Genomic DNA, 24,107 nt, shown 5'->3' on the forward strand with positions numbered 1-24,107 from the left:
CGCGGCTAGCTCAGCTTTTTACCTGGTCCGTCCATGACGACCCACTCGGGAGCGACCACTTCCCAGTGTGGCTGGAGCACCAGGAGTCCCCAGTGTCGGGCAACCGTCCACCTAGGTGGAATGTTCGGAAAGCCGACTGGGGCGAATTCCAGGCCGCTGTAGAGGCCTCTGTTTTAGCCAGAGCCGACGCCTCTGTGATGTCTACAGAGGATTTTACATGTTTACTCAATGACTCCGCAAACGGGTGCATACCCAAGACGTCGAGTCAGCCTCGTCGTCCTCCGGTCCCGTGGTGGACCAAGGAATGCGGAGATGCGATTCGTGCCAGGAAACGCGCTTTTAGAAAGTTTGACCGGAGTAGTACTACTGAGAACCTCATCGCTTTTAAGAGAGCGCGGGCTTTTGCCCGACGCGTTTTAAAGGAGGCAAAGGCTGTTTCATGGCGCACTTATGTAAGTTCCTTAAACCGTTTTACTCCTACGACCCAAATATGGGCACGCATGAAGCGCATTGAAGGCCGGTTCAGCTCTGTTCCGCTTCCGGTTTTAAGAGTGAACAACACGGACATATCTCACCCTTCAGACGTCGCAGAGACGATAGGTCGTGCACTCTATCAGCGCTGCCGAGGAGAGCCGTCCTCACGACCTGCACCAGCCGCCGTGGACTTCAGCACAGCTGAAAATTTGGTGTACAACGAGCCTTTCTCTATGGCTGAGCTCACGTCTGCCATCAGCTCGTTGCGCAGCGTCTCAGAAGGTCCGGATGCTGTCCACAACGACATGCTCCGTCATCTCCCAGCAGTTGCCCTCGAGGCGCTGCTAGCAACCTTCAATTCGCTTTGGGAGACTGGCACTTTCCCTGAGACCTGGCGGGAAGCCACTATCATTCCTATCTTGAAGGCTGGCAAGTCGGGACATGACCCTCTCCATTATCGGCCCATCTCTCTCACATCATCGCTATCAAAGCTGATGGAGAAGATGGTCAATGTGCGTTTTAGCTGGTTTCTGGAACATCATGGTGTTTTTACAAACGCCCAGTGCGGTTTTAGAAAGCACCGCAGCCCTGTTGACCACATTTTAGCCCTTGACACCGAGATACGCACCTGTTTTACTGAAAGGAAGCACCTTGGAGCACTGTTCTTTGATATTGAGGCGGCCTATGATACAGTCTTACGACACAGCATACTTTTCAAAGTATATAAGTACGGCATACGCGGCCGGATGGGCCTCTTTATCGAGAACTTTTTATCGGGTCGTCGGTTTAAAGTCCGAGTCGGTAACCAGTTGTCTAGCAGTTTTATCCAAGAGAATGGAGTCCCTCAGGGAGGGGTGCTTAGTGTGGCGTTATTCGCAGTGGCGATTAACGATATCGCCGATGATCTCCCGGTCTCTATCGGCAGATCGCTTTTTGTTGACGATTTTGCCATCTGGTTCGCCGCTTCCAGCGCTCGGCACATGGCCAGACAACTGCAGCTTGCAGTCAGACGGCTTGAGAGATGGAGCCGCGACAATGGTCTCCGTTTTTCAACGAGGAAGACTGTTGCCATGCATTTCTGTCGCCGCCGCTGCGCCGACCCTACATTGGGTATCCGTCTGTACGGACAGACGATCCCCACGCAGCCGGTGGCGAAGTTTCTTGGTATGACGTTTGACGGACGTTTGACGTATAAAGAACATTTTAGAACGCTTCGGGAACGATGTTTTAAATCCCTGAACGTTTTAAAGTGTGTTGCCCGCACATCATACGGTGCGGATCGCAAAACTCTGCTCCTCTTGTACCGGTCGATCATCCGATCGAAGCTGGACTACGCGTGTTTTGTTTATGATTCTGCAAGCGAGTCCAGCAAGAAGTCCCTGGACGCAGTACATCACGCTGCGCTCCGCGTTGCCACCGGGGCTTTCCGCACTTCTCCAAAGAGTAGTCTTCTGGCTGAAACGAATGAGCCACCTCTAGCTCTTCGTCGCCAGATGCTGGGGATGCGTTACACTTTGAAACTTCGCCAATACCCAACGCATCCGACGTACCCGTACGTCTTTTCACGTCACGCTACTCGATCTGACGGGAGGGTACGACCGTCGTTTGGAGAACGCATGGGAGGTCTTTTTTCAGCTGCTAACATATCCTTGCGTGGCGTTCGGCGTACCTGGGACACGCCCCCTCCACCCTGGAAAAACGCCAATCCGCAAGTGGACCTCTCACTATCGACTGTTAAGAAGGACAACTTGTTGCCTGCTGAGGCGCGAGCCAGAGCCTTAGAGCACATTGCCGTTTATGATGGTTTTATCACGGTTTATACAGACGGCTCGAAGACAACCGAGGGAGCGGGCTGCTCTTTTGTCGCTGGTCGTGACACCCGCTCGTTTTCTCTGCCACCTTCCGCCTCGGTGTTTTCTTCAGAGCTAGTCGCTATAGAGAAGGCTTTGTGTTTCATCGAGGTTTCTGGCAGTCCCTTTTACTTGATTTTATCTGATTCTCTTAGCAGCTTATTGGCCTTACGTACTTTTAACTCAGTTGACCCCATCGTGCGGGACATTTTAACTCGGCTTACGTCGGTGGAGCAATCTGGAAAATCAGTCCGTTTCTGCTGGATTCCCAGTCACGTCGGCATTGAAGGCAATGAGCTTGCTGATGCTGCTGCCAGACGCGCCGCCGCAGCACCCTGCACTCGGCGCTTGCCTCTGCCTGCCCGGGATTTTTATCCGCTGGTGCGACCCTTCATGCTTTCAAAGTGGCAGGCAGAGTGGGATTTGTGTGTAAGGAACAAGCTGAGAGAGTTGAAACCAACTCTAGAGCCTTGGCAGTCTTGCCTGCAAGGCAATCGTTTCCAGGAAGTGGTCCTCTGCAGACTCCGTATTGGTCACACATACGCGACGCACAGCTATCTCCTTTCAGGAGGTGAGCAGCCTTTGTGCAACAGGTGTTCCGTGCCTCTAACCGTCGCTCACGTTCTTTTATCTTGCCCACTCTTTGAACGGAACCGGACACGCTACCTGGGCTGTATTGCTCCTGGTACCACTATCCGCCACCTACTGGGTGACGAGTCACCCTGGGTTTTATCCGGCAATATTTTTTCCTTTATCCGTTCGGTCAACTTCCAGGTGATTTACTCAACCTGACCCAATTCCTCTCTAGTCTACTTGTCTAGTCAGTTGATTGTTACGACGCTCTTGCGTTGTTCTATCTTACCTTGCCGTTTTTATCAAGTCTTTTACTTTCTTAGCCTTGGTATATAGAAGGTCTCTTGTTTTGAAACACTTGGTTTATTAGAGTGACGTTATGGGCGCAAAATGACCTTCGCAGTCGGCGCGCCCTAAAGCCCCAATAAACAACAATAGCTGTCGTTTCCGTGGTCTGTATGACATTTCGTCCTATCCAATTTATAAATAGCACTCCCAGCATGTCAATTAACAATTAACGTTTATTCAACGTTCCTCCGCACTACCAGCGTTCCCCGGCGCCTATTCCCCACGCTTCTTGCGGGCACGCTTCGCTTCATCGTTGCACTTAGCGGTGATGATTTTTCTGATATCAGATTCTTGTAGTTTCAGCTTCGAGGAGCAAAACGCTGAAAAAAATAAGGGCCAAATGAGTCTCAATCATTGATCTTACGATTGAAAACTTTACAAAATAAAAAATCAACAACCGTATTTTCATAACAGTGAGATGATTTGAAGAAAAGAAATCCGTATAATTTTTAGTCATTTTTTATCTAAGATTCTGCATCTTAATATTTCTGTTCGTGCTAGACATTAAAATTTGAGAAAGATTGCAACACCTACAGTTCCAAAACTCACGTTTATGAAAAATAATCACAAAAATAAAAACAACATGGGCTTCTAAATGATATTGCGTGGTATAATGACATTCTATATTAATAATAACCTGATATTAATGTGCAGTCTACCTACAACTTACATATGATAGCTGACACTTTCATCGGGTCCAGGCGGACTTTCGCCACCACGCCGGACTGCACGTGATGACTGCACGTAATGACATTCATGCGTCTCTGTCAACTGCCATGCGCCGTTTTGAGTTCTTCTTCCGGGTCTTCAAGTTTCTGTTGCATTAACATATTATCGATGATGTTCTGGTTTACATTTGTTTGTAGACTTTGTTGTGGTCTCTGCGGTGTTTGCCGCGGCCGCAGATTCCAGAGTCATTTTGCACATTTCTTGCGAAACAACACAGCTCGGCATACCCCGTACCGCACAAAGTACAACACTCGGGCCAGCTTTGGACAGACTCGGCGTCAAGGCAGCCAACGAGCGTTGTCCGCACTCCTCCTTCCATTGCCAGCATTAACAAGGAGCTGGCTTTCTAGAGTCTCGTCTCCGAACAGCATGGTTTGCAGGGTCGTCTTCGCAGCTGTCCCACGATATACCATGAAAGCGAGGTGGAAGCCTTTTGCCCGAAGCTTGAGTACCTTGAACCAGATAGAAGGAAATTAACACCTCCCCCTAACCGGAAAATGGCACACAACCAACAAACACCAAACAAAATAGGTAGCATAAACTAGCATAAACTAACTCAACTACAACACAACAAAAGACAACCTCGTCACACCCAAGGGAGCCGTCTCCGGCGCCCTGGCACCGCAGCCTGGAATCTGGACGCGCCCCAACCTCAGGCGCCGCAGCCATCCCGGCAGCCACCCCATCATGACATTGGTCTCCAACACAGTCGTTCCTGCCTCGGTCTGAAGGCCCCTGGCTGCACTTCGCTCCCCCTCCCTCTGCTCCTGAAGGTTAGCGCCGCACGCGCACATATGCGTGCGTTTCCCGTCCGTGGGGCAAAACACTCTCGGCACACCTTTATGAAAGGTTGTTCATATCTAGCACACAAAAGTAAGAGGAGCCAGCGAGCGCCTTCAAAGCATCGTCAATGTGCGGTATGGGGTACGCAGGCAGGTTAGTAATGACATTCATACGTGTCTGTCAACTACCATGCGCCATTTTGAGTTCTTCTTCCGGGTCTTCAAGTTTCTGTTGCATTAACATATTATCGATGATGTTCTGGTTTACACGTGTTCGCAGACTTTGCTGTGGTCTCTGCGGCGTTTGGCCGCAGATTCCAGAGTCATTTTGCACATTTATTGCGAAACAACACAGCCCGGTATACCCCGTACTGCACCACCAAGTGTAACTTTCGCGCCGGCAGCCGCCGCTCCGACCAAAGTCTCAACAATGTCAGTAGCAACTGATCTGTGACTGTATTTGCTGGTCGCTGCTGCCTGTGAACGTGCGAGTAACGTTCTAGCTCTGCCATTTTCGCATCCTTCGCCTATATCTATATCGGAAGCTATATCGTGGTTAACCCATCTCCAGTCAGGTATCGACACCACAGGACGATTGTCACACTTCGCTCTGATAGGCTGCAGTTCCTATCATGCGTGGAGCAGCGCTTAACCCCACACTACGTCCGGCTCGAAGCCTCGCTTGGCGTGCCGCTCAGTTGATGGGCATTTGGGTCATGTACCTCCGATATACGACCGGCTCTGTACAGCCAGCCCCTCACAATCATCACTGCATTGCACGCCTGTGTATCTATGTGTCTGTGTATTTGTCAGTGTGTGACGTGCTCTCGGTGCCGGCCCGGCAGGAGATGAAGGAGGCCGCCGGTGAGGAGGAGGCCGAACTCGCTGAGGAGATGGCGCAGGCCTTCCTCTCAGAGAACCTGCCCGAGACCATGTTCGGCGCGCCCAAGGCCGGGCCCGGCATGTGGGCGTCCGTGATCCGGGTGATGGACCCCGCCGACGGCCGGACCACGCATCTGGTGCGGCTGGAACAGAACGAGGCGGCTCTCAGGTGGGTACAGACAGCTGACAGACAGACAGACAGACAGACAGACAGACAGACAGACAGACAGACGGGCGAACAGACGGGCGAACAGACAGACAGACAGACAGACAGACAGACAGACAGACAGACAGACAGCCCCGCAGGGGGCTGACCGTGGTCAGAGCTGCTGCTTAGCCGGGGTCATCTGGCTCCGGCTGTGCGGCGGCTGTGACTTCGGCCAGTAAGGGGAGTAGCGCCCCCTCGGCCCCAGCTTGACGCGCGTTTTGACCTGGACTTGCCTTGCTTACTGGATGGATTGTCTGCAGGATTGGCCCCGCAGGGGGTTGGCAGTGGCCGGGGTCGCTGTCGGACTGGGTTCCTTGGGCCTTTGCCCCGCGGCGGCCTTGGCCTCGGCCAGCAAGGGGAGTAGCGCCCCCTCGGCCCCAGCTTGACCCATGCTTGCTTGCGACTTGCTTTGATCGCTGGTTGGACAGATGGTACGGCCCGACTTTTCTTGGTTTTCGTGGTTTTGTTTCTCTTGAGCGGTCTCTGTTTGCTTTTGCTTTGCTTTTCACCGGATGTCCGCGTTTCTTTCGATCACAGCTTTCTGATTCTTTTCCTACCTTTTTCGTTGTTTTTGCACCCGCAGGAACACAGCCGAGTTGGGCTAGTGTAAGGGGAGTGGCGTCCCCTCGGGTACCAGCCGGTTTTACTAGGCTAGGCGAGCCGACCCGTACCCCAGGACAACGGGATCCTGGAGGTTGAGCCCCCCACCGTGCGGAGCCAGTCGCGGTGGCTGGGCAACACGCCTCTTTGGCCCTGAGTTCTGTAAGGGCGGGACACTCAGTGGGGCGCCGCACTTGAGGAGCCATTCCCAGTCGTGACGCCGCCGGGGGTGGTGTCTGAGAGGTGTCGCCGGCGGGGTTCGGGCACTTGTGCTCGTCCTCCGTCGGTGGGACTGATCTGTCGCTGCCCCTGGCGGTGACTCGGCTAGGCGTCAAGGGAGGAGGCGGTATCCGACCGTGGGGGGTGGTGAGTCTCTCTCTCCCCCGCGGAAGGTGCCGCCAAGTCCCGTACAGTCAGCTCGGCCGTCCCAGGCCTTGTAGCGGCGCCGTTGCGGAGCGTCGGCGGCCGAGCTGGCGGAGACCAAGCACACTCCATGGATAACTCGACCAACCCCCCTTCCCCCACTCTTACCAATCCTTCGGCCTCGGCCGATCCTCGCCCGTTGGCCTCGGCCGACAGGCGAACGGTGCTTGAAAAAGGTCCACGATCTCCTAAGATCCTCATCTTCCGGAGCGCAGACAGGGAGCTGAGCTCTCTGTCGCCCTTCCAGCGGAAGGATGGCTGCGACCGGTTTGGTTCGATAGTTCGTTGTGACCGGATGCGTGATGGCGCGCTGGAGGTCGAGTTCAGGAAAAGCGAGGAGGCGGCGAAAGCATTGGACGCTACTCGCTTCGTGTTCTCCGAGGGACGGGCATCCGGCCGGAGGCTCGTTTCCATCCCGCTTACAGTGGAGCCCCACCGTTCTAAGAACTCCTCACGAGGGGTCATTAACTGTTTCGATTTGAGGGGAGTGAGCGACGAGGATATTGCGGACGGGCTCGCCGATTTCGGCGTGACAGCGGCTCGCCGCATCATGACGAAGAGAGGCACGGTCTCGACCAACAACATCATTCTGACATTTGACTCTACCGACTTGCCGAGTGAGATTCGCGTGGGCTACGTGAAGGTTCGCGTGCGGCCTTTCGTCCCAGCGCCCATGCGCTGCTTCCGCTGCCAACGTTTCGGCCACACAAAGGACAACTGCCGAGGAAGACCCACGTGCTCCAAGTGTGCTTCGCAGGACCACACTGACGAAACCTGTGACTCGGAGACCCCCCGATGCGTCAACTGCGGAGAGGGGCAGACGCCGCACTCCGCGTATGATAGGTCTTGCCCTGCATACGTCAAGGAGAAAGAGATCATGACCATCAAGGCTACCAGAAATCTGTCTTTCAAAGAGGCCCGGGAGGTGTACAACCAGAGTCACCCGAAGACCTCGTATGCCCAGAAGGTGAGAGTCACAAACTCTACCGATGCCTCCCAGATGAGCGTAGCACAGCTCGTGCAGCTTCTCAAACGATTCGGCCTCACCGTCGTAGCCACTGGTGACTCAGCGGACACCACGGCGCCTCGTGCGCCGCCGAGCAACACAGAGCAGGCTGCTCAAGAGTCAGTGTGGGGTCCACCCAGTCCCGCTCCAGCCGCGAACGGTAATGGAGACGATTGGATCGTCGTCCAGCGCCGACAGGGTGGTTGGCGCCCCCCGGCGCAGGGTAAGGCGCCACCCACCCCGCCCCGCCCCCGACCGTCTACGGCGGTGCAGGAGGCTCTGCGGCGGGGGGAGGAGGAGAGAAGGGCACGTGAGGCGAGGAGGGCTCGCCTCGTCCAGAAGGCCCTCGAGGCTAAGGAAGCCTCGTCTGCCGACTCCGCCTCCGGGAGTGCCAATGCGGCTGTCGCCGCTGACACCCCGGAGACACCTGAGGCGGGGACTCGGCCCATCATGGGTCCCCCGCCGCCTCCTCCACCTCCGCAGCGGCGGCCACCACCGCCGCTGCCAGAGACGCCTGTGTCGAGGACACAGGCCGCCGCCTCGACATCCCCGTCGGGGCGGCAACAGCCCTCCGCGGCTCCAGGGCGCCTCGCCAAGCGGCAGACGCCCCCGAGCTGGTCACCTTCGGAGGGCGACGCCCCCCGGTCGAAAAGGCCCCAGCCGGGCCCGAGCCATGCCCGATCTGCCTCTGCTGAAGGGAGGCTTCACCGAGAGGGCTCAGGGCACCCCCGTATCCGCTACGGGGGGAGCGCCTCCTCGGAGTTAGAGGACCTAGTCTAGTCTTTCAGTCTAGTCATTTCCTCTTTTATCCTTTTATCTTTTTCGCGCTATTGCGCTTTTTTACCAGGTGCATTTCTCTCGGTGCTTTTTACCTTTTTTGTGGTCAGTCAGGTATCTGTGTGCGCCTTTGCCTCATGTTATACGCGCCCTTTTTGCGCCTTTTTAACCACGCCTTTTATTCTACAGTGGAACTGTAGAGGCCTCCGGGCCAACTACCAGGACCTACAGTCTCTTATCCGTTGGCGCACACCCCTTGTTTTAGGTCTCCAGGAGACCAAGCTAGCGCCAAACGTTACCTTTGCCATCAAGGGCTACTCTGTTTTTAGAAGAGACCTGGACACCCCTACCATTGCCCATGGAGGTGTGCTTCTGGCGGTTCACCACAGCGTACCTGCTCGCCAGGTGCCGCTGCAGACTCCTCTGCAGGCGGTGGCCGCCAGAGTTGATTTCAACCACCGGGAACTGACAGTGTGCTCTTTATACCTACCACCAGGTATAGCGCTCCCGGTGGTTGAGCTGCATCGACTTGTCGATGAGCTTCCACCTCCGGTCCTGGTAGTCGGCGATTTTAATGCCCATAGCCTGGCGTGGGGATGCGACACGACTGGCACTCGTGGTCGACTTTTAGAATCTTTTATCCGCGATGAGGCGCTGTGTATTTTAAATACAGGACAGCGCACCCATTTTACAACACCCTCCGGTCAAACATCGGCTCTGGACCTGAGCTTAGTCAGTCCGCGGCTAGCTCAGCTTTTTACCTGGTCCGTCCATGACGACCCACTCGGGAGCGACCACTTCCCAGTGTGGCTGGAGCACCAGGAGTCCCCAGTGTCAGGCAACCGTCCACCTAGGTGGAATGTTCGGAAGGCCGACTGGGGCGAATTCCAGGCCGCCGTAGAGGCCACGGTTTTATCCAGAGCCGACCCCTCTGTGATGTCTACAGAGGATTTTACATGTTTACTCATTGACTCCGCAAACGGGTGCATACCCAAGACGTCGAGTCAGCCTCGTCGTCCTCCGGTCCCGTGGTGGACCAAGGAATGCGGAGATGCGATTCGTGCCAGGAAGCGCGCTTTTAGAAAGTTTGACCGGAGTAGTACTACTGAGAACCTCATCGCTTTTAAGAAAGCGCGGGCTTTTGCCCGTCGCGTTTTAAAAGAGGCAAAGGCTGTTTCATGGCGCACGTACGTGAGTTCCTTAAACCGTTTTACTCCTACGACCCAGATATGGGCACGCATGAAGCGCATTGAAGGCCGGTTCAGCTCTGTTCCGCTTCCGGTTTTAAGAGTGAACAACACGGACATATCCCACCCTTTAGACGTCGCAGAGACGATAGGCCGTGCACTCTATCAGCGCTGCCGAGGAGAGCCGTCCTCACGACCTGCACCAGCCGCCGTGGACTTCAGCACAGCTGAAAATTTGATGTACAATGAGCCTTTCTCTATGGCTGAGCTCACGTCTGCCATCAGCTCGTTGCGCAGCGTCTCAGAAGGTCCGGATGCTGTCCACAACGACATGCTCCGTCATCTCCCAGCAGTTGCCCTCGAGGCGCTGCTAGCAACTTTCAATTCGCTTTGGGAGACTAGCACTTTCCCTGAGACCTGGCGGGAAGCCACTATCATTCCTATCTTGAAGGCTGGCAAGTCGGGACATGACCCTCTCCACTATCGGCCCATCTCTCTCACATCATCGCTTTCAAAGCTGATGGAGAAGATGGTCAATGTGCGTCTTAGCTGGTTTTTGGAACATCACGGTGTTTTTACAAACGCCCAGTGCGGCTTTAGAAAGCACCGCAGCCCTGTTGACCACATTTTAGCCCTCGACACCGAGATACGCACCTGTTTTACTGAAAAGAAGCACCTTGGAGCACTGTTCTTTGATATTGAGGCGGCCTATGATACAGTGTTACGACACAGAATACTTTCCAAAGTACACAAGTACGGCATACGCGGCCGGATGGGCCTCTTTATTAAGAACTTTTTATCGGGTCGTCGGTTCAAAGTCCGAGTTGGCAGTAGTCTTTCGAGCAGTTTTACCCAAGATAACGGAGTTCCCCAGGGCGGGGTGCTTAGTGTGGCGCTCTTTGCAGTGGCGATCAATGACATCGCTGATGATCTGCCGGTCTCGATCGGTAGATGGCTCTTCGTGGATGATTTTGCCATTTGGTTTGCCGCTTCAAGCGCTCGGCATATGGCCAGACAGCTGCAGCTTGCAGTGACGCGGTTGGAGAGATGGAGTCGAGACAACGGTCTTCGTTTTTCAACAACGAAGACCGTCGCTATGCACTTTTGCCGCCGCCGCTGCGGCGACCTTCCCTTGGGAATCCAGCTCTATGGACAGATGATTCCTACTCGTCCGGTGGCGAAGTTTCTTGGGATCTTTTTTGACAGTCGTTTAACGTATAAAGAACATTTTAGAACGCTTCGGGAACGATGTTTTAAATCCCTGAACGTTTTAAAATGTGTCGCCCGCACATCTTATGGTGCGGACCGCAGGACCCTTCTTCTTCTATATCGATCTATTGTACGATCGAAGCTAGATTACGCTTCTTTTGTCTACGATTCAGCGAGTGAATCTAGCAAGAGGGTCCTGGATACAGTCCATCATGCAGCACTCCGAGTAGCCACCGGAGCATTCCGCACCTCGCCCAGGAGCAGCATTCTTGCTGAGGCGCATGAACCGCCACTTTCACTCCGCCGTCAGATGTTGGGTATGCGGTACGCGCTGAAACTGCGCCAATTTCCTATGCACCCGACGTACCCATACGTTTTTTCACGGCATGCCACCCGATGTAACGGAAGGTTACGACCCTCGTTCGGAGTGCGCATGAAAGAACTGTTTTCAATAGCTGACATAGCATTGCGTAACGTTCGTCGTACCTGGGCTGCGCCCCCTCCACCGTGGAAAAGTGTCAGTCCACAGGTGGATCTTTCGCTTTCTGCAGTTCCAAAGGGCAAGTTGCTGCCTGCAGAGGCACGAGTCCGAGCCTTGGAACACCTTGCCTCTTACGATGGTTTTATTCCTGTATTCACAGACGGCTCTAAAACACCTGAGGGAGCGGGCTGTTCTTTCGTCGCTGGCGACGATACCCGTTCATTTTCGTTGCCATCTTTCGCCTCGGTGTTTTCATCGGAACTTGTTGCCATCGAGAAGGCTTTGTGTTTTATTGAGGTATCGGACGGACCTTTTTACTTGATTTTATCGGACTCCCTAAGCAGCCTGTTGGCCCTACGGAGTTTTAATCCAGCCGACCCGATCGTTCAAGACATTTTAGCTCGGCTTCAGTCAGTAGAACAATCGGGTAAATCTGTTCAGTTCTGCTGGATTCCCAGTCACGTTGGCGTTCATGGCAATGAGCTGGCAGACGCGGCTGCAAGGCGTGCTGCTGCAGCACCCTGCACTCGTCGGTTGCCATTGCCGGCGCGTGATTTTTACCCTGCTGTACGATCTTTTATTCTAACGGAGTGGCAGGCAGAGTGGCGCCTGCGTGGAGGCAGGAAGCCCGCAGGGGGCTGACCGTGGTCAGAGCTGCTGCTTAGCCGGGGTCATCTGGCTCCGGCTGTGCGGCGGCTGTGACTTCGGCCAGTAAGGGGAGTAGCGCCCCCTCGGCCCCAGCTTGACGCGCGTTTTGACCTGGACTTGCCTTGCTTACTGGATGGATTGTCTGCAGGATTGGCCCCGCAGGGGGTTGGCAGTGGCCGGGGTCGCTGTCGGACTGGGTCCCTTGGGCCTTTGCCCCGCGGCGGCCTTGGCCTCGGCCAGCAAGGGGAGTAGCGCCCCCTCGGCCCCAGCTTGACCCATGCTTGCTTGCGACTTGCTTTGATCGCTGGTTGGACAGATGGTACGGCCCGACTTTTCTTGGTTTTCGTGGTTTTGTTTCTCTTGAGCGGTCTCTGTTTGCTTTTGCTTTGCTTTTCACCGGATGTCCGCGTTTCTTTCGATCACAGCTTTCTGATTCTTTTCCTACCTTTTTCGTTGTTTTTGCACCCGCAGGAACACAGCCGAGTTGGGCTAGTGTAAGGGGAGTGGCGTCCCCTCGGGTACCAGCCGGTTTTACTAGGCTAGGCGAGCCGACCCGTACCCCAGGACAACGGGATCCTGGAGGTTGAGCCCCCCACCGTGCGGAGCCAGTCGCGGTGGCTGGGCAACACGCCTCTTTGGCCCTGAGTTCTGTAAGGGCGGGACACTCAGTGGGGCGCCGCACTTGAGGAGCCTTTCCCAGTCGTGACGCCGCCGGGGGTGGTGTCTGAGAGGTGTCGCCGGCGGGGTTCGGGCACTTGTGCTCGTCCTCCGTCGGTGGGACTGATCTGTCGCTGCCCCTGGCGGTGACTCGGCTAGGCGTCAAGGGAGGAGGCGGTATCCGACCGTGGGGGGTGGTGAGTCTCTCTCTCCCCCGCGGAAGGTGCCGCCAAGTCCCGTACAGTCAGCTCGGCCGTCCCAGGCCTTGTAGCGGCGCCGTTGCGGAGCGTCGGCGGCCGAGCTGGCGGAGACCAAGCACACTCCATGGATAATTCGACCAACCCCCCTTCCCCCACTCTTACCAATCCTTCGGCCTCGGCCGATCCTCGCCCGTTGGCCTCGGCCGACAGGCGAACGGTGCTTGAAAAAGGTCCACGATCTCCTAAGATCCTCATCTTCCGGAGCGCAGACAGGGAGCTGAGCTCTCTGTCGCCCTTCCAGCGGAAGGATGGCTGCGACCGGTTCGGTTCGATAGTTCGTTGTGACCGGGTGCGTGATGGCGCGCTGGAGGTCGAGTTCAGGAAAAGCGAGGAGGCGGCGAAAGCATTGGACGCTACTCGCTTCGTGTTCTCCGAGGGACGGGCATCCGGCCGGAGGCTCGTTTCCATCCCGCTTACAGTGGAGCCCCACCGTTCTAAGAACTCCTCACGAGGGGTCATTAACTGTTTCGATTTGAGGGGAGTGAGCGACGAGGATATTGCGGACGGGCTCGCCGATTTCGGCGTGACAGCGGCTCGCCGCATCATGACGAAGAGAGGCACGGTCTCGACCAACAACATCATTCTGACATTTGACTCTACCGACTTGCCGAGTGAGATTCGCGTGGGCTACGTGAAGGTTCGCGTGCGGCCTTTCGTCCCAGCGCCCATGCGCTGCTTCCGCTGCCAACGTTTCGGCCACACAAAGGACAACTGCCGAGGAAGACCCACGTGCTCCAAGTGTGCTTCGCAGGACCACACTGACGAAACCTGTGACTCGGAGACCCCCCGATGCGTCAACTGCGGAGAGGGGCAGACGCCGCACTCCGCGTATGATAGGTCTTGCCCTGCATACGTCAAGGAGAAAGAGATCATGACCATCAAGGCTACCAGAAATCTGTCTTTCAAAGAGGCCCGGGAGGTGTACAACCAGAGTCACCCGAAGACCTCGTATGCCCAGAAGGTGAGAGTCACAAACTCTACCGATGCCTCCCAGATGAGCGTAGCACAGCTCGTGCAGCTTCTCAAACGATTCGGCCTCACCGTCGTAGCCACTGGTGACTCAGCGGACAACACGGCGCCTCGTGCGCCGCCGAGCAACACAGAGCAGGCTGCTCAAGAGTCAGTGTGGGGTCCACCCAGTCCCGCTCCAGCCGCGAACGGTAATGGAGACGATTGGACCGTCGTCCAGCGCCGACAGGGTGGTCGGCGCCCCCCGGCGCAGGGTAAGGCGCCACCCACCCCGCCCCGCCCCCGACCGTCTACGGCGGTGCAGGAGGCTCTGCGGCGGGGGGAGGAGGAGAGAAGGGCACGTGAGGCGAGGAGGGCTCGCCTCGTCCAGAAGGCCCTCGAGGCTAAGGAAGCCTCGTCTGCCGACTCCGCCTCCGGGAGTGCCAATGCGGCTGTCGCCGCTGACACCCCGGAGACACCTGAGGCGGGGACTCGGCCCATCATGGGTCCCCCGCCGCCTCCTCCACCTCCGCAGCGGCGGCCACCACCGCCGCTGCCAGAGACGCCTGTGTCGAGGACACAGGCCGCCGCCTCGACATCCCCGTCGGGGCGGCAACAGCCCTCCGCGGCTCCAGGGCGCCTCGCCAAGCGGCAGACGCCCCCGAGCTGGTCACCTTCGGAGGGCGACGCCCCCCGGTCGAAAAGGCCCCAGCCGGGCCCGAGCCATGCCCGATCTGCCTCTGCTGAAGGGAGGCTTCACCGAGAGGGCTCAGGGCACCCCCGTATCCGCTACGGGGGGAGCGCCTCCTCGGAGTTAGAGGACCTAGTCTAGTCTTTCAGTCTAGTCATTTCCTCTTTTATCCTTTTATCTTTTTCGCGCTATTGCGCTTTTTTACCAGGTGCATTTCTCTCGGTGCTTTTTACCTTTTTTGTGGTCAGTCAGGTATCTGTGTGCGCCTTTGCCTCATGTTATACGCGCCCTTTTTGCGCCTTTTTAACCACGCCTTTTATTCTACAGTGGAACTGTAGAGGCCTCCGGGCCAACTACCAGGACCTACAGTCTCTTATCCGTTGGCGCACACCCCTTGTTTTAGGTCTCCAGGAGACCAAGCTAGCGCCAAACGTTACCTTTGCCATCAAGGGCTACTCTGTTTTTAGAAGAGACCTGGACACCCCTACCATTGCCCATGGAGGTGTGCTTCTGGCGGTTCACCACAGCGTACCTGCTCGCCAGGTGCCGCTGCAGACTCCCCTGCAGGCGGTGGCCGCCAGAGTTGATTTCAACCACCGGGAACTGACAGTGTGCTCTTTATACCTACCACCAGGTATAGCGCTCCCGGTGGTTGAGCTGCATCGGCTTGTCGATGAGCTTCCACCTCCGGTCCTGGTAGTCGGCGATTTTAATGCCCATAGCCTGGCGTGGGGATGCGACACGACTGGCACTCGTGGTCGACTTTTAGAATCTTTTATCCGCGATGAGGCGCTGTGTATTTTAAATACAGGACAGCGCACCCATTTTACAACACCCTCCGGTCAAACATCGGCTCTGGACCTGAGCTTAGTCAGTCCGCGGCTAGCTCAGCTTCTTACCTGGTCCGTCCATGACGACCCACTCGGGAGCGACCACTTCCCAGTGTGGCTGGAGCACCAGGAGTCCCCAGTGTCAGGCAACCGTCCACCTAGGTGGAATGTTCGGAAGGCCGACTGGGGCGAATTCCAGGCCGCCGTAGAGGCCACGGTTTTATCCAGAGCCGACGCCTCTGTGATGTCTACAGATGATTTTACATGTTTACTCATTGACTCCGCAAACGGGTGCATACCCAAGACGTCGAGTCAGCCTCGTCGTCCTCCGGTCCCGTGGTGGACCAAGGAATGCGGAGATGCGATTCGTGCCAGGAAGCGCGCTTTTAGAAAGTTTGACCGGAGTAGTACTACTGAGAACCTCATCGCTTTTAAGAAAGCGCGGGCTTTTGCCCGTCGCGTTTTAAAAGAGGCAAAGGCTGTTTCATGGCGCACGTACGTGAGTTCCTTAAACCGTTTTACTCCTACGACCCAGATATGGGCACGCATGAAGCGCATTGAAGGCCGGTTCAGTTCTGTTCCGCTTCCGGTTTTAAGAGTGAACAACACGGACATATCCCACCCTTTACACGTCGCAGAGACGATAGGCCGTGCACTCTATCAGCGCTGCCGAGGAGAGCCGTCCTCACGACCTGCACCAGCCGCCGTGGACTTCAGCACAGCTGAAAATTCGATGTACAATGAGCCTTTCTCTATGGCTGAGCTCACGTCTGCCATCAGCTCGTTGCGCAGCGTCTCAGAAGGTCCGGATGCTGTCCACAACGACATGCTCCGTCATCTCCCAGCAGTTGCCCTCGAGGCGCTGCTAGCAACTTTCAATTCGCTTTGGGAGACTGGCACTTTCCCCGAGACCTGGCGGGAAGCCACTATCATTCCTATTTTGAAGGCTGGCAAGTCGGGACATGACCCTCTCCACTATCGGCCCATCTCTCTCACATCATCGCTTTCAAAGCTGATGGAGAAGATGGTCAATGTGCGTCTTAGCTGGTTTTTGGAACATCACGGTGTTTTTACAAACGCCCAGTGCGGTTTTAGAAAGCACCGCAGCCCTGTTGACCACATTTTAGCCCTCGACACCGAGATACGCACCTGCTTTACTGAAAAGAAACACCTTGGAGCACTGTTCTTTGATATTGAGGCGGCCTATGATACAGTGTTACGACACAGAATACTTTCCAAAGTACACAAGTACGGCATACGCGGCCGGATGGGCCTCTTTATTAAGAACTTTTTATCGGGTCGTCGGTTCAAAGTCCGAGTTGGCAGTAGTCTTTCGAGCAGTTTTACTCAAGAGAACGGAGTTCCCCAGGGCGGGGTGCTTAGTGTGGCTCTCTTTGCAGTGGCGATTAATGACATCGCTGATGATCTGCCGGTCTCGATCGGTAGATCGCTCTTCGTGGATGATTTTGCCATTTGGTTTGCCGCTTCAAGCGCTCGGCATATGGCCAGACAGCTGCAGCTTGCAGTGACGCGGTTGGAGAGATGGAGTCGTGACAACGGTCTTCGTTTTTCAACAACGAAGACCGTCGCTATGCACTTTTGCCGCCGCCGCTGCGGCGACCTTCCCTTGGGAATCCAGCTCTATGGACAGGTGATTCCTACTCGTCCGGTGGCGAAGTTTCTTGGGATCTTTTTTGACAGTCGTTTAACGTATAAAGAACATTTTAGAACGCTTCGGGAACGATGTTTTAAATCCCTGAACGTTTTAAAATGTGTCGCCCGCACATCTTATGGTGCGGACCGCAGGACCCTTCTTCTTCTATATCGATCTATTGTACGATCGAAGCTAGATTACGCTTCTTTTGTCTACGATTCAGCGAGTGAATCTAGCAAGAGGGTCCTGGATACAGTCCATCATGCAGCACTCCGAGTAGCCACCGGAGCATTCCGCACCTCGCCCAGGAGCAGCATTCTTGCTGAGGCGCATGAACCGCCACTTTCACTCCGCCGTCAGATGTTGGGTATGCGGTACGCGCTGAAACTGCGCCAATTTCCTATGCACCCGACGTACCCATACGTTTTTTCACGGCATGCCACCCGATGTAACGGAAGGTTACGACCCTCGTTCGGAGTGCGCATGAAAGAACTGTTTTCAATAGCTGACATAGCATTGCGTAACGTTCGTCGTACCTGGGCTGCGCCCCCTCCACCGTGGAAAAGTGTCAGTCCACAGGTGGATCTTTCGCTTTCTGCAGTTCCAAAGGGCAAGTTGCTGCCTGCAGAGGCACGAGTCCGAGCCTTGGAACACCTTGCCTCTTACGATGGTTTTATTCCTGTATTCACAGACGGCTCTAAAACACCTGAGGGAGCGGGCTGTTCTTTCGTCGCTGGCGACGATACCCGTTCATTTTCGTTGCCATCTTTCGCCTCGGTGTTTTCATCGGAACTTGTTGCCATCGAGAAGGCTTTGTGTTTTATTGAGGTATCGGACGGACCTTTTTACTTGATTTTATCGGACTCCCTAAGCAGCCTGTTGGCCCTGCGGAGTTTCAATCCAGCCGACCCGATCGTTCAAGACATTTTAGCTCGGCTTCAGTCAGTAGAACAATCGGGTAAATCTGTTCAGTTCTGCTGGATTCCCAGTCACGTTGGCGTTCATGGCAATGAGCTGGCAGACGCGGCTGCAAGGCGTGCTGCTGCAGCACCCTGCACTCGTCGGTTGCCATTGCCGGCGCGTGATTTTTACCCTGCTGTACGATCTTTTATTCTAACGGAGTGGCAGGCAGAGTGGCGCCTGCGTGGAGGCAGGAAGCTCCGAGAGGTGAAGCCGACTCTGGAGCATTGGAGGTCTTGCTCGCAAGACAACAGGTCAAACGAAGTGATTTTATGCAGGCTCCGCATCGGTCATACGTATGCGACGCATGGCCACCTTCTCCGCGGAGATGAGCAGCCCGTTTGCGGCGGGTGCGCCGTGCCTCTCACCGTCGCCCACGTGCTTTTATCTTGTCGACGCTTGGAACCGGACCGGACTCGCTACCTGGGCCGCATCGCTCCGGATATCACCGTCCGCCACTTGCTGGGTGACGAGTCACCCTGGGTTTTATCTGGCAACATCTTTTCCTTTATCCGTTCAATCAAATTCCAAGTAATCTACTCGATCTGATACCAAACCAACTAGTCCATACGTCTATTCTAATCTAGTCCTTACGCCTAGTCAGCTGTCTTTTACGATACGCTTGGAGTATTTTACCCTTCTTTGCTCTTTTTAACCAGCTTTTAGGCTTTTTTAAGCCTTTTATTACGTCGGTTTTCTCGTGACACACTTGTTTTACTTGTATATAGTTATGGGCGCAAAATGACCTTGTAGTCGGCGCGCCCTTAAGCCCCAATAAACAACAACAAGTGGAGGCAGGAAGCTCCGAGAGGTGAAGCCGACTCTGGAGCATTGGAGGTCTTGCTCGCAAGACAACAGGTCAAACGAAGTGATTTTATGCAGGCTCCGCATCGGTCATACGTATGCGACGCATGGCCACCTTCTCCGCGGAGATGAGCAGCCCGTTTGCGGCGGGTGCGCCGTGCCTCTCACCGTCGCCCACGTGCTTTTATCTTGTCGACGCTTGGAACCGGACCGGACTCGCTACCTGGGCCGCATCGCTCCGGATATCACCGTCCGCCACTTGCTGGGTGACGAGTCACCCTGGGTTTTATCTGGCAACATCTTTTCCTTTATCCGTTCAATCAAATTCCAAGTAATCTACTCGATCTGATACCAAACCAACTAGTCCATACGTCTATTCTAATCTAGTCCTTACGCCTAGTCAGCTGTCTTTTACGATACGCTTGGAGTATTTTACCCTTCTTTGCATTTTACCCTTCTTTGCTCTTTTTAACCACCCCGCAGGGGGCTGACCGTGGTCAGAGCTGCTGCTTAACCGGGGTCATCTGGCCCCGGCTTTGCGGCGGCTGTGACTTCGGCCAGTAAGGGGAGTAGCGCCCCCTCGGCCCCAGCTTGACGCGCGTTTGACCTGGACTTGCCTTGCTTACTGGATGGATTGTCTGCAGGATTGGCCCCGCAGGGGGTTGGCAGCGGCCTGGGTTGCTGTTGGACTGGGTTCCTTGGGCCCTTGCCCCGCGGCGGCCCTGGCCTCGGCCAGCAAGGGGAGTAGCGCCCCCTCGGCCCCAGCTTGACCCATGCTTGCTTGCGACTTGCTTTGATTGCTGGATGGACAGATGGTACGGTCCGACTTTTCTTGGTTTCCGTGGTTTTGTTTCTCTTGAGCACCTTTTGTTTGCTTTTGCTTTGCTTCTCACCGGATGTCCGTGTTTCGTCCGATCACAGCTTTCTGATTCCTTTTCTCCCCTTTTTCGTTGTTTTTGCACCCGCAGGAACACAGCCGAGTTGGGCTAGTGTAAGGGGAGTGGCGTCCCCTCGGGTACCAGCCGGTTTTACTAGGCTAGGCGAGCCGACCCGTACCCCAGGACAACGGGATCCTGGAGGTTGAGCCCCCCACCGTGCGGAGCCAGTCGCGGTGGCTGGGCAACACGCCTCTTTGGCCCTGAGTTCTGTAAGGGCGGGACACTCAGTGGGGCGCCGCACTTGAGGAGCCATTCCCAGTCGTGACGCCGCCGGGGGTGGTGTCTGAGAGGTGTCGCCGGCGGGGTTCGGGCACTTGTGCTCGTCCTCCGTCGGTGGGACTGATCTGTCGCTGCCCCTGGCGGTGACTCGGCTAGGCGTCAAGGGAGGAGGCGGTATCCGACCGTGGGGGGTGGTGAGTCTCTCTCTCCCCCGCGGAAGGTGCCGCCAAGTCCCGTACAGTCAGCTCGGCCGTCCTAGGCCTTGTAGCGGCGCCGTTGCGGAGCGTCGGCGGCCGAGCTGGCGGAGACCAACTCTTTCTCATGGATAACTTGACCGATCCCCCTTCCCCCCAGTCCAATCCCTCGGCCTCGGCCGATCCTCGCCCGTTGGCCTCGGCCGACAGGCGAACGGTGCTCGACAAAGGTCCACGATCTCCTAAGATCCTTATCTTCCGGAGCGCAGACAGGGAGCTGAGCTCTCTGTCGCCCTTCCAGCGGAAGGATGGCTGCGACCGGTTTGGTTCAATCGTTCGTTGTGACCGGATGCGTGATGGCGCGCTGGAGGTCGAGTTCAGGAAAAGCGAGGAGGCGGCGAAAGCGTTGGACGCTACTCGCTTCGTGTTCTCCGAGGGACGGGCATCCGGCCGGAGGCTCGTCTCCATCCCGCTTACAGTGGAACCTCACCGATCTAAGAACTCCTCACGAGGGGTCATTAACTGTTTCGATCTGAGGGGAGTGAGCGACGAGGACATTGCGGACGGGCTCGCCGATTTCGGCGTGACAGCGGCTCGCCGCATCATGACGAAGAGAGGCACGGTCTCGACCAACAACATCATTCTGACGTTTGACTCGACTGACTTGCCGAGTGAGATTCGTGTGGGCTACGTGAAGGTTCGCGTGCGGCCTTTCGTCCCAGCGCCCATGCGCTGCTTCCGCTGCCAACGTTTCGGCCACACAAAGGACAACTGCCGAGGAAGACCCACGTGCTCCAAGTGTGCTTCGCAGGACCACACTGACGAAACCTGTGACTCGGAGACCCCCCGATGCGTCAACTGCGGAGAGGGGCAGACGCCGCACTCCGCGTATGATAGGTCTTGCCCTGCATACGTCAAGGAGAAAGAGATCATGACCATCAAGGCTACCAGAAATTTGTCTTTCAAAGAGGCCCGGGAGGTGTACAACCAGAGTCACCCGAAGACCTCGTATGCCCAGAAGGTGAGAGTCACAAACTCTACCGATGCCTCCCAGATGAGCGTAGCACAGCTCGTGCAGCTTCTCAAACGATTCGGCCTCACCGTCGTAGCCACTGGTGACTCAGCGGACAACACGGCGCCTCGTGCGCCGCCGAGCAACACAGAGCAGGCTGCTCAAGAGTCAGTGTGGGGTCCACCCAGTCCCGCTCCAGCCGCGAACGGTAATGGAGACGATTGGACCGTCGTCCAGCGCCGACAGGGTGGTCGGCGCCCCCCGGCGCAGGGTAAGGCGCCACCCACCCCGCCCCGCCCCCGACCGTCTACGGCGGTGCAGGAGGCTCTGCGGCGGGGGGAGGAGGAGAGAAGGGCACGTGAGGCGAGGAGGGCTCGCCTCGTCCAGAAGGCCCTCGAGGCTAAGGAAGCCTCGTCTGCCGACTCCGCCTCCGGGAGTGCCAATGCGGCTGTCGCCGCTGACACCCCGGAGACACCTGAGGCGGGGACTCGGCCCATCATGGGTCCCCCGCCGCCTCCTCCACCTCCGCAGCGGCGGCCACCACCGCCGCTGCCAGAGACGCCTGTGTCGAGGACACAGGCCGCCGCCTCGACATCCCCGTCGGGGCGGCAACAGCCCTCCGCGGCTCCAGGGCGCCTCGCCAAGCGGCAGACGCCCCCGAGCTGGTCACCTTCGGAGGGCGACGCCCCCCGGTCGAAAAGGCCCCAGCCGGGCCCGAGCCATGCCCGATCTGCCTCTGCTGAAGGGAGGCTTCACCGAGAGGGCTCAGGGCACCCCCGTATCCGCTACGGGGGGAGCGCCTCCTCGGAGTTAGAGGACCTAGTCTAGTCTTTCAGTCTAGTCATTTCCTCTTTTATCCTTTTATCTTTTTCGCGCTATTGCGCTTTTTTACCAGGTGCATTTCTCTCGGTACTTTTTACCTTTTTTGTGGTCAGTCAGGTATCTGTGTGCGCCTTTGCCTCATGTTATACGCGCCCGTTTTGCGCCTTTTTAACCACGCCTTTTATTCTACAGTGGAACTGTAGAGGCCTCCGGGCCAACTACCAGGACCTACAGTCTCTTATCCGTTGGCGCACACCCCTTGTTTTAGGTCTCCAGGAGACCAAGCTAGCGCCAAACGTTACCTTTGCCATCAAGGGCTACTCTGTTTTTAGAAGAGACCTGGACACCCCTACCATTGCCCATGGAGGTGTGCTTCTGGCGGTTCACCACAGCGTACCTGCTCGCCAGGTGCCGCTGCAGACTCCCCTGCAGGCGGTGGCCGCCAGAGTTGATTTCAACCACCGGGAACTGACAGTGTGCTCTTTATACCTACCACCAGGTATAGCGCTCCCGGTGGTTGAGCTGCATCGGCTTGTCGATGAGCTTCCACCTCCGGTCCTGGTAGTCGGCGATTTTAATGCCCATAGCCTGGCGTGGGGATGCGACACGACTGGCACTCGTGGTCGACTTTTAGAATCTTTTATCCGCGATGAGGCGCTGTGTATTTTAAATACAGGACAGCGCACCCATTTTACAACACCCTCCGGTCAAACATCGGCTCTGGACCTGAGCTTAGTCAGTCCGCGGCTAGCTCAGCTTCTTACCTGGTCCGTCCATGACGACCCACTCGGGAGCGACCACTTCCCAGTGTGGCTGGAGCACCAGGAGTCCCCAGTGTCAGGCAACCTTCCACCTAGGTGGAATGTTCGGAAGGCCGACTGGGGCGAATTCCAGGCCGCCGTAGAGGCCACGGTTTTATCCAGAGCCGACGCCTCTGTGATGTCCACAGATGATTTTACATGTTTACTCATTGACTCCGCAAACGGGTGCATACCCAAGACGTCGAGTCAGCCTCGTCGTCCTCCGGTCCCGTGGTGGACCAAGGAATGCGGAGATGCGATTCGTGCCAGGAAGCGCGCTTTTAGAAAGTTTGACCGGAGTAGTACTACTGAGAACCTCATCGCTTTTAAGAAAGCGCGGGCTTTTGCCCGTCGCGTTTTAAAAGAGGCAAAGGCTGTTTCATGGCGCACGTATGTACGTGAGTTCCTTAAACCGTTTTACTCCTACGACCCAGATATGGGCACGCATGAAGCGCATTGAAGGCCGGTTCAGCTCTGTTCCGCTTCCGGTTTTAAGAGTGAACAACACGGACATATCCCACCCTTTACACGTCGCAGAGACGATAGGCCGTGCACTCTATCAGCGCTGCCGAGGAGAGCCGTCCTCACGACCTGCACCAGCCGCCGTGGACTTCAGCACAGCTGAAAATTCGATGTACAATGAGCCTTTCTCTATGGCTGAGCTCACGTCTGCCATCAGCTCGTTGCGCAGCGTCTCAGAAGGTCCGGATGCTGTCCACAACGACATGCTCCGTCATCTCCCAGCAGTTGCCCTCGAGGCGCTGCTAGCAACTTTCAATTCGCTTTGGGAGACTGGCACTTTCCCTGAGACCTGGCGGGAAGCCACTATCATTCCTATTTTGAAGGCTGGCAAGTCGGGACATGACCCTCTCCACTATCGGCCCATCTCTCTCACATCATCGCTTTCAAAGCTGATGGAGAAGATGGTCAATGTGCGTCTTAGCTGGTTTTTGGAACATCACGGTGTTTTTACAAACGCCCAGTGCGGTTTTAGAAAGCACCGCAGCCCTGTTGACCACATTTTAGCCCTCGACACCGAGATACGCACCTGCTTTACTGAAAAGAAACACCTTGGAGCACTGTTCTTTGATATTGAGGCGGCCTATGATACAGTGTTACGACACAGAATACTTTCCAAAGT

General features: G+C 56.1%; 1 protein-coding gene across 1 annotated transcript in view; it reads left to right on the top strand.

The window, feature by feature from the left end:
* LOC122393451 (splicing factor 3B subunit 3-like) overlaps nucleotides 1-24,107 on the top strand; it is a 90,702-nt gene that overhangs the window by 50,608 nt on the left and 15,987 nt on the right. The window contains exon 16 of the mRNA XM_043389471.1: nucleotides 5,602-5,807. Coding sequence (XP_043245406.1) covers nucleotides 5,602-5,807 — 206 coding nt within the window. The remainder of the gene's footprint in view (nucleotides 1-5,601; nucleotides 5,808-24,107) is intronic.

Source organism: Amphibalanus amphitrite, unplaced genomic scaffold, assembly GCF_019059575.1.
Source record: "Amphibalanus amphitrite isolate SeventyFive unplaced genomic scaffold, NRLGWU_Aamphi_draft 000535F_arrow, whole genome shotgun sequence".
Classification (NCBI taxonomy): domain Eukaryota; kingdom Metazoa; phylum Arthropoda; class Thecostraca; order Balanomorpha; family Balanidae; genus Amphibalanus; species Amphibalanus amphitrite.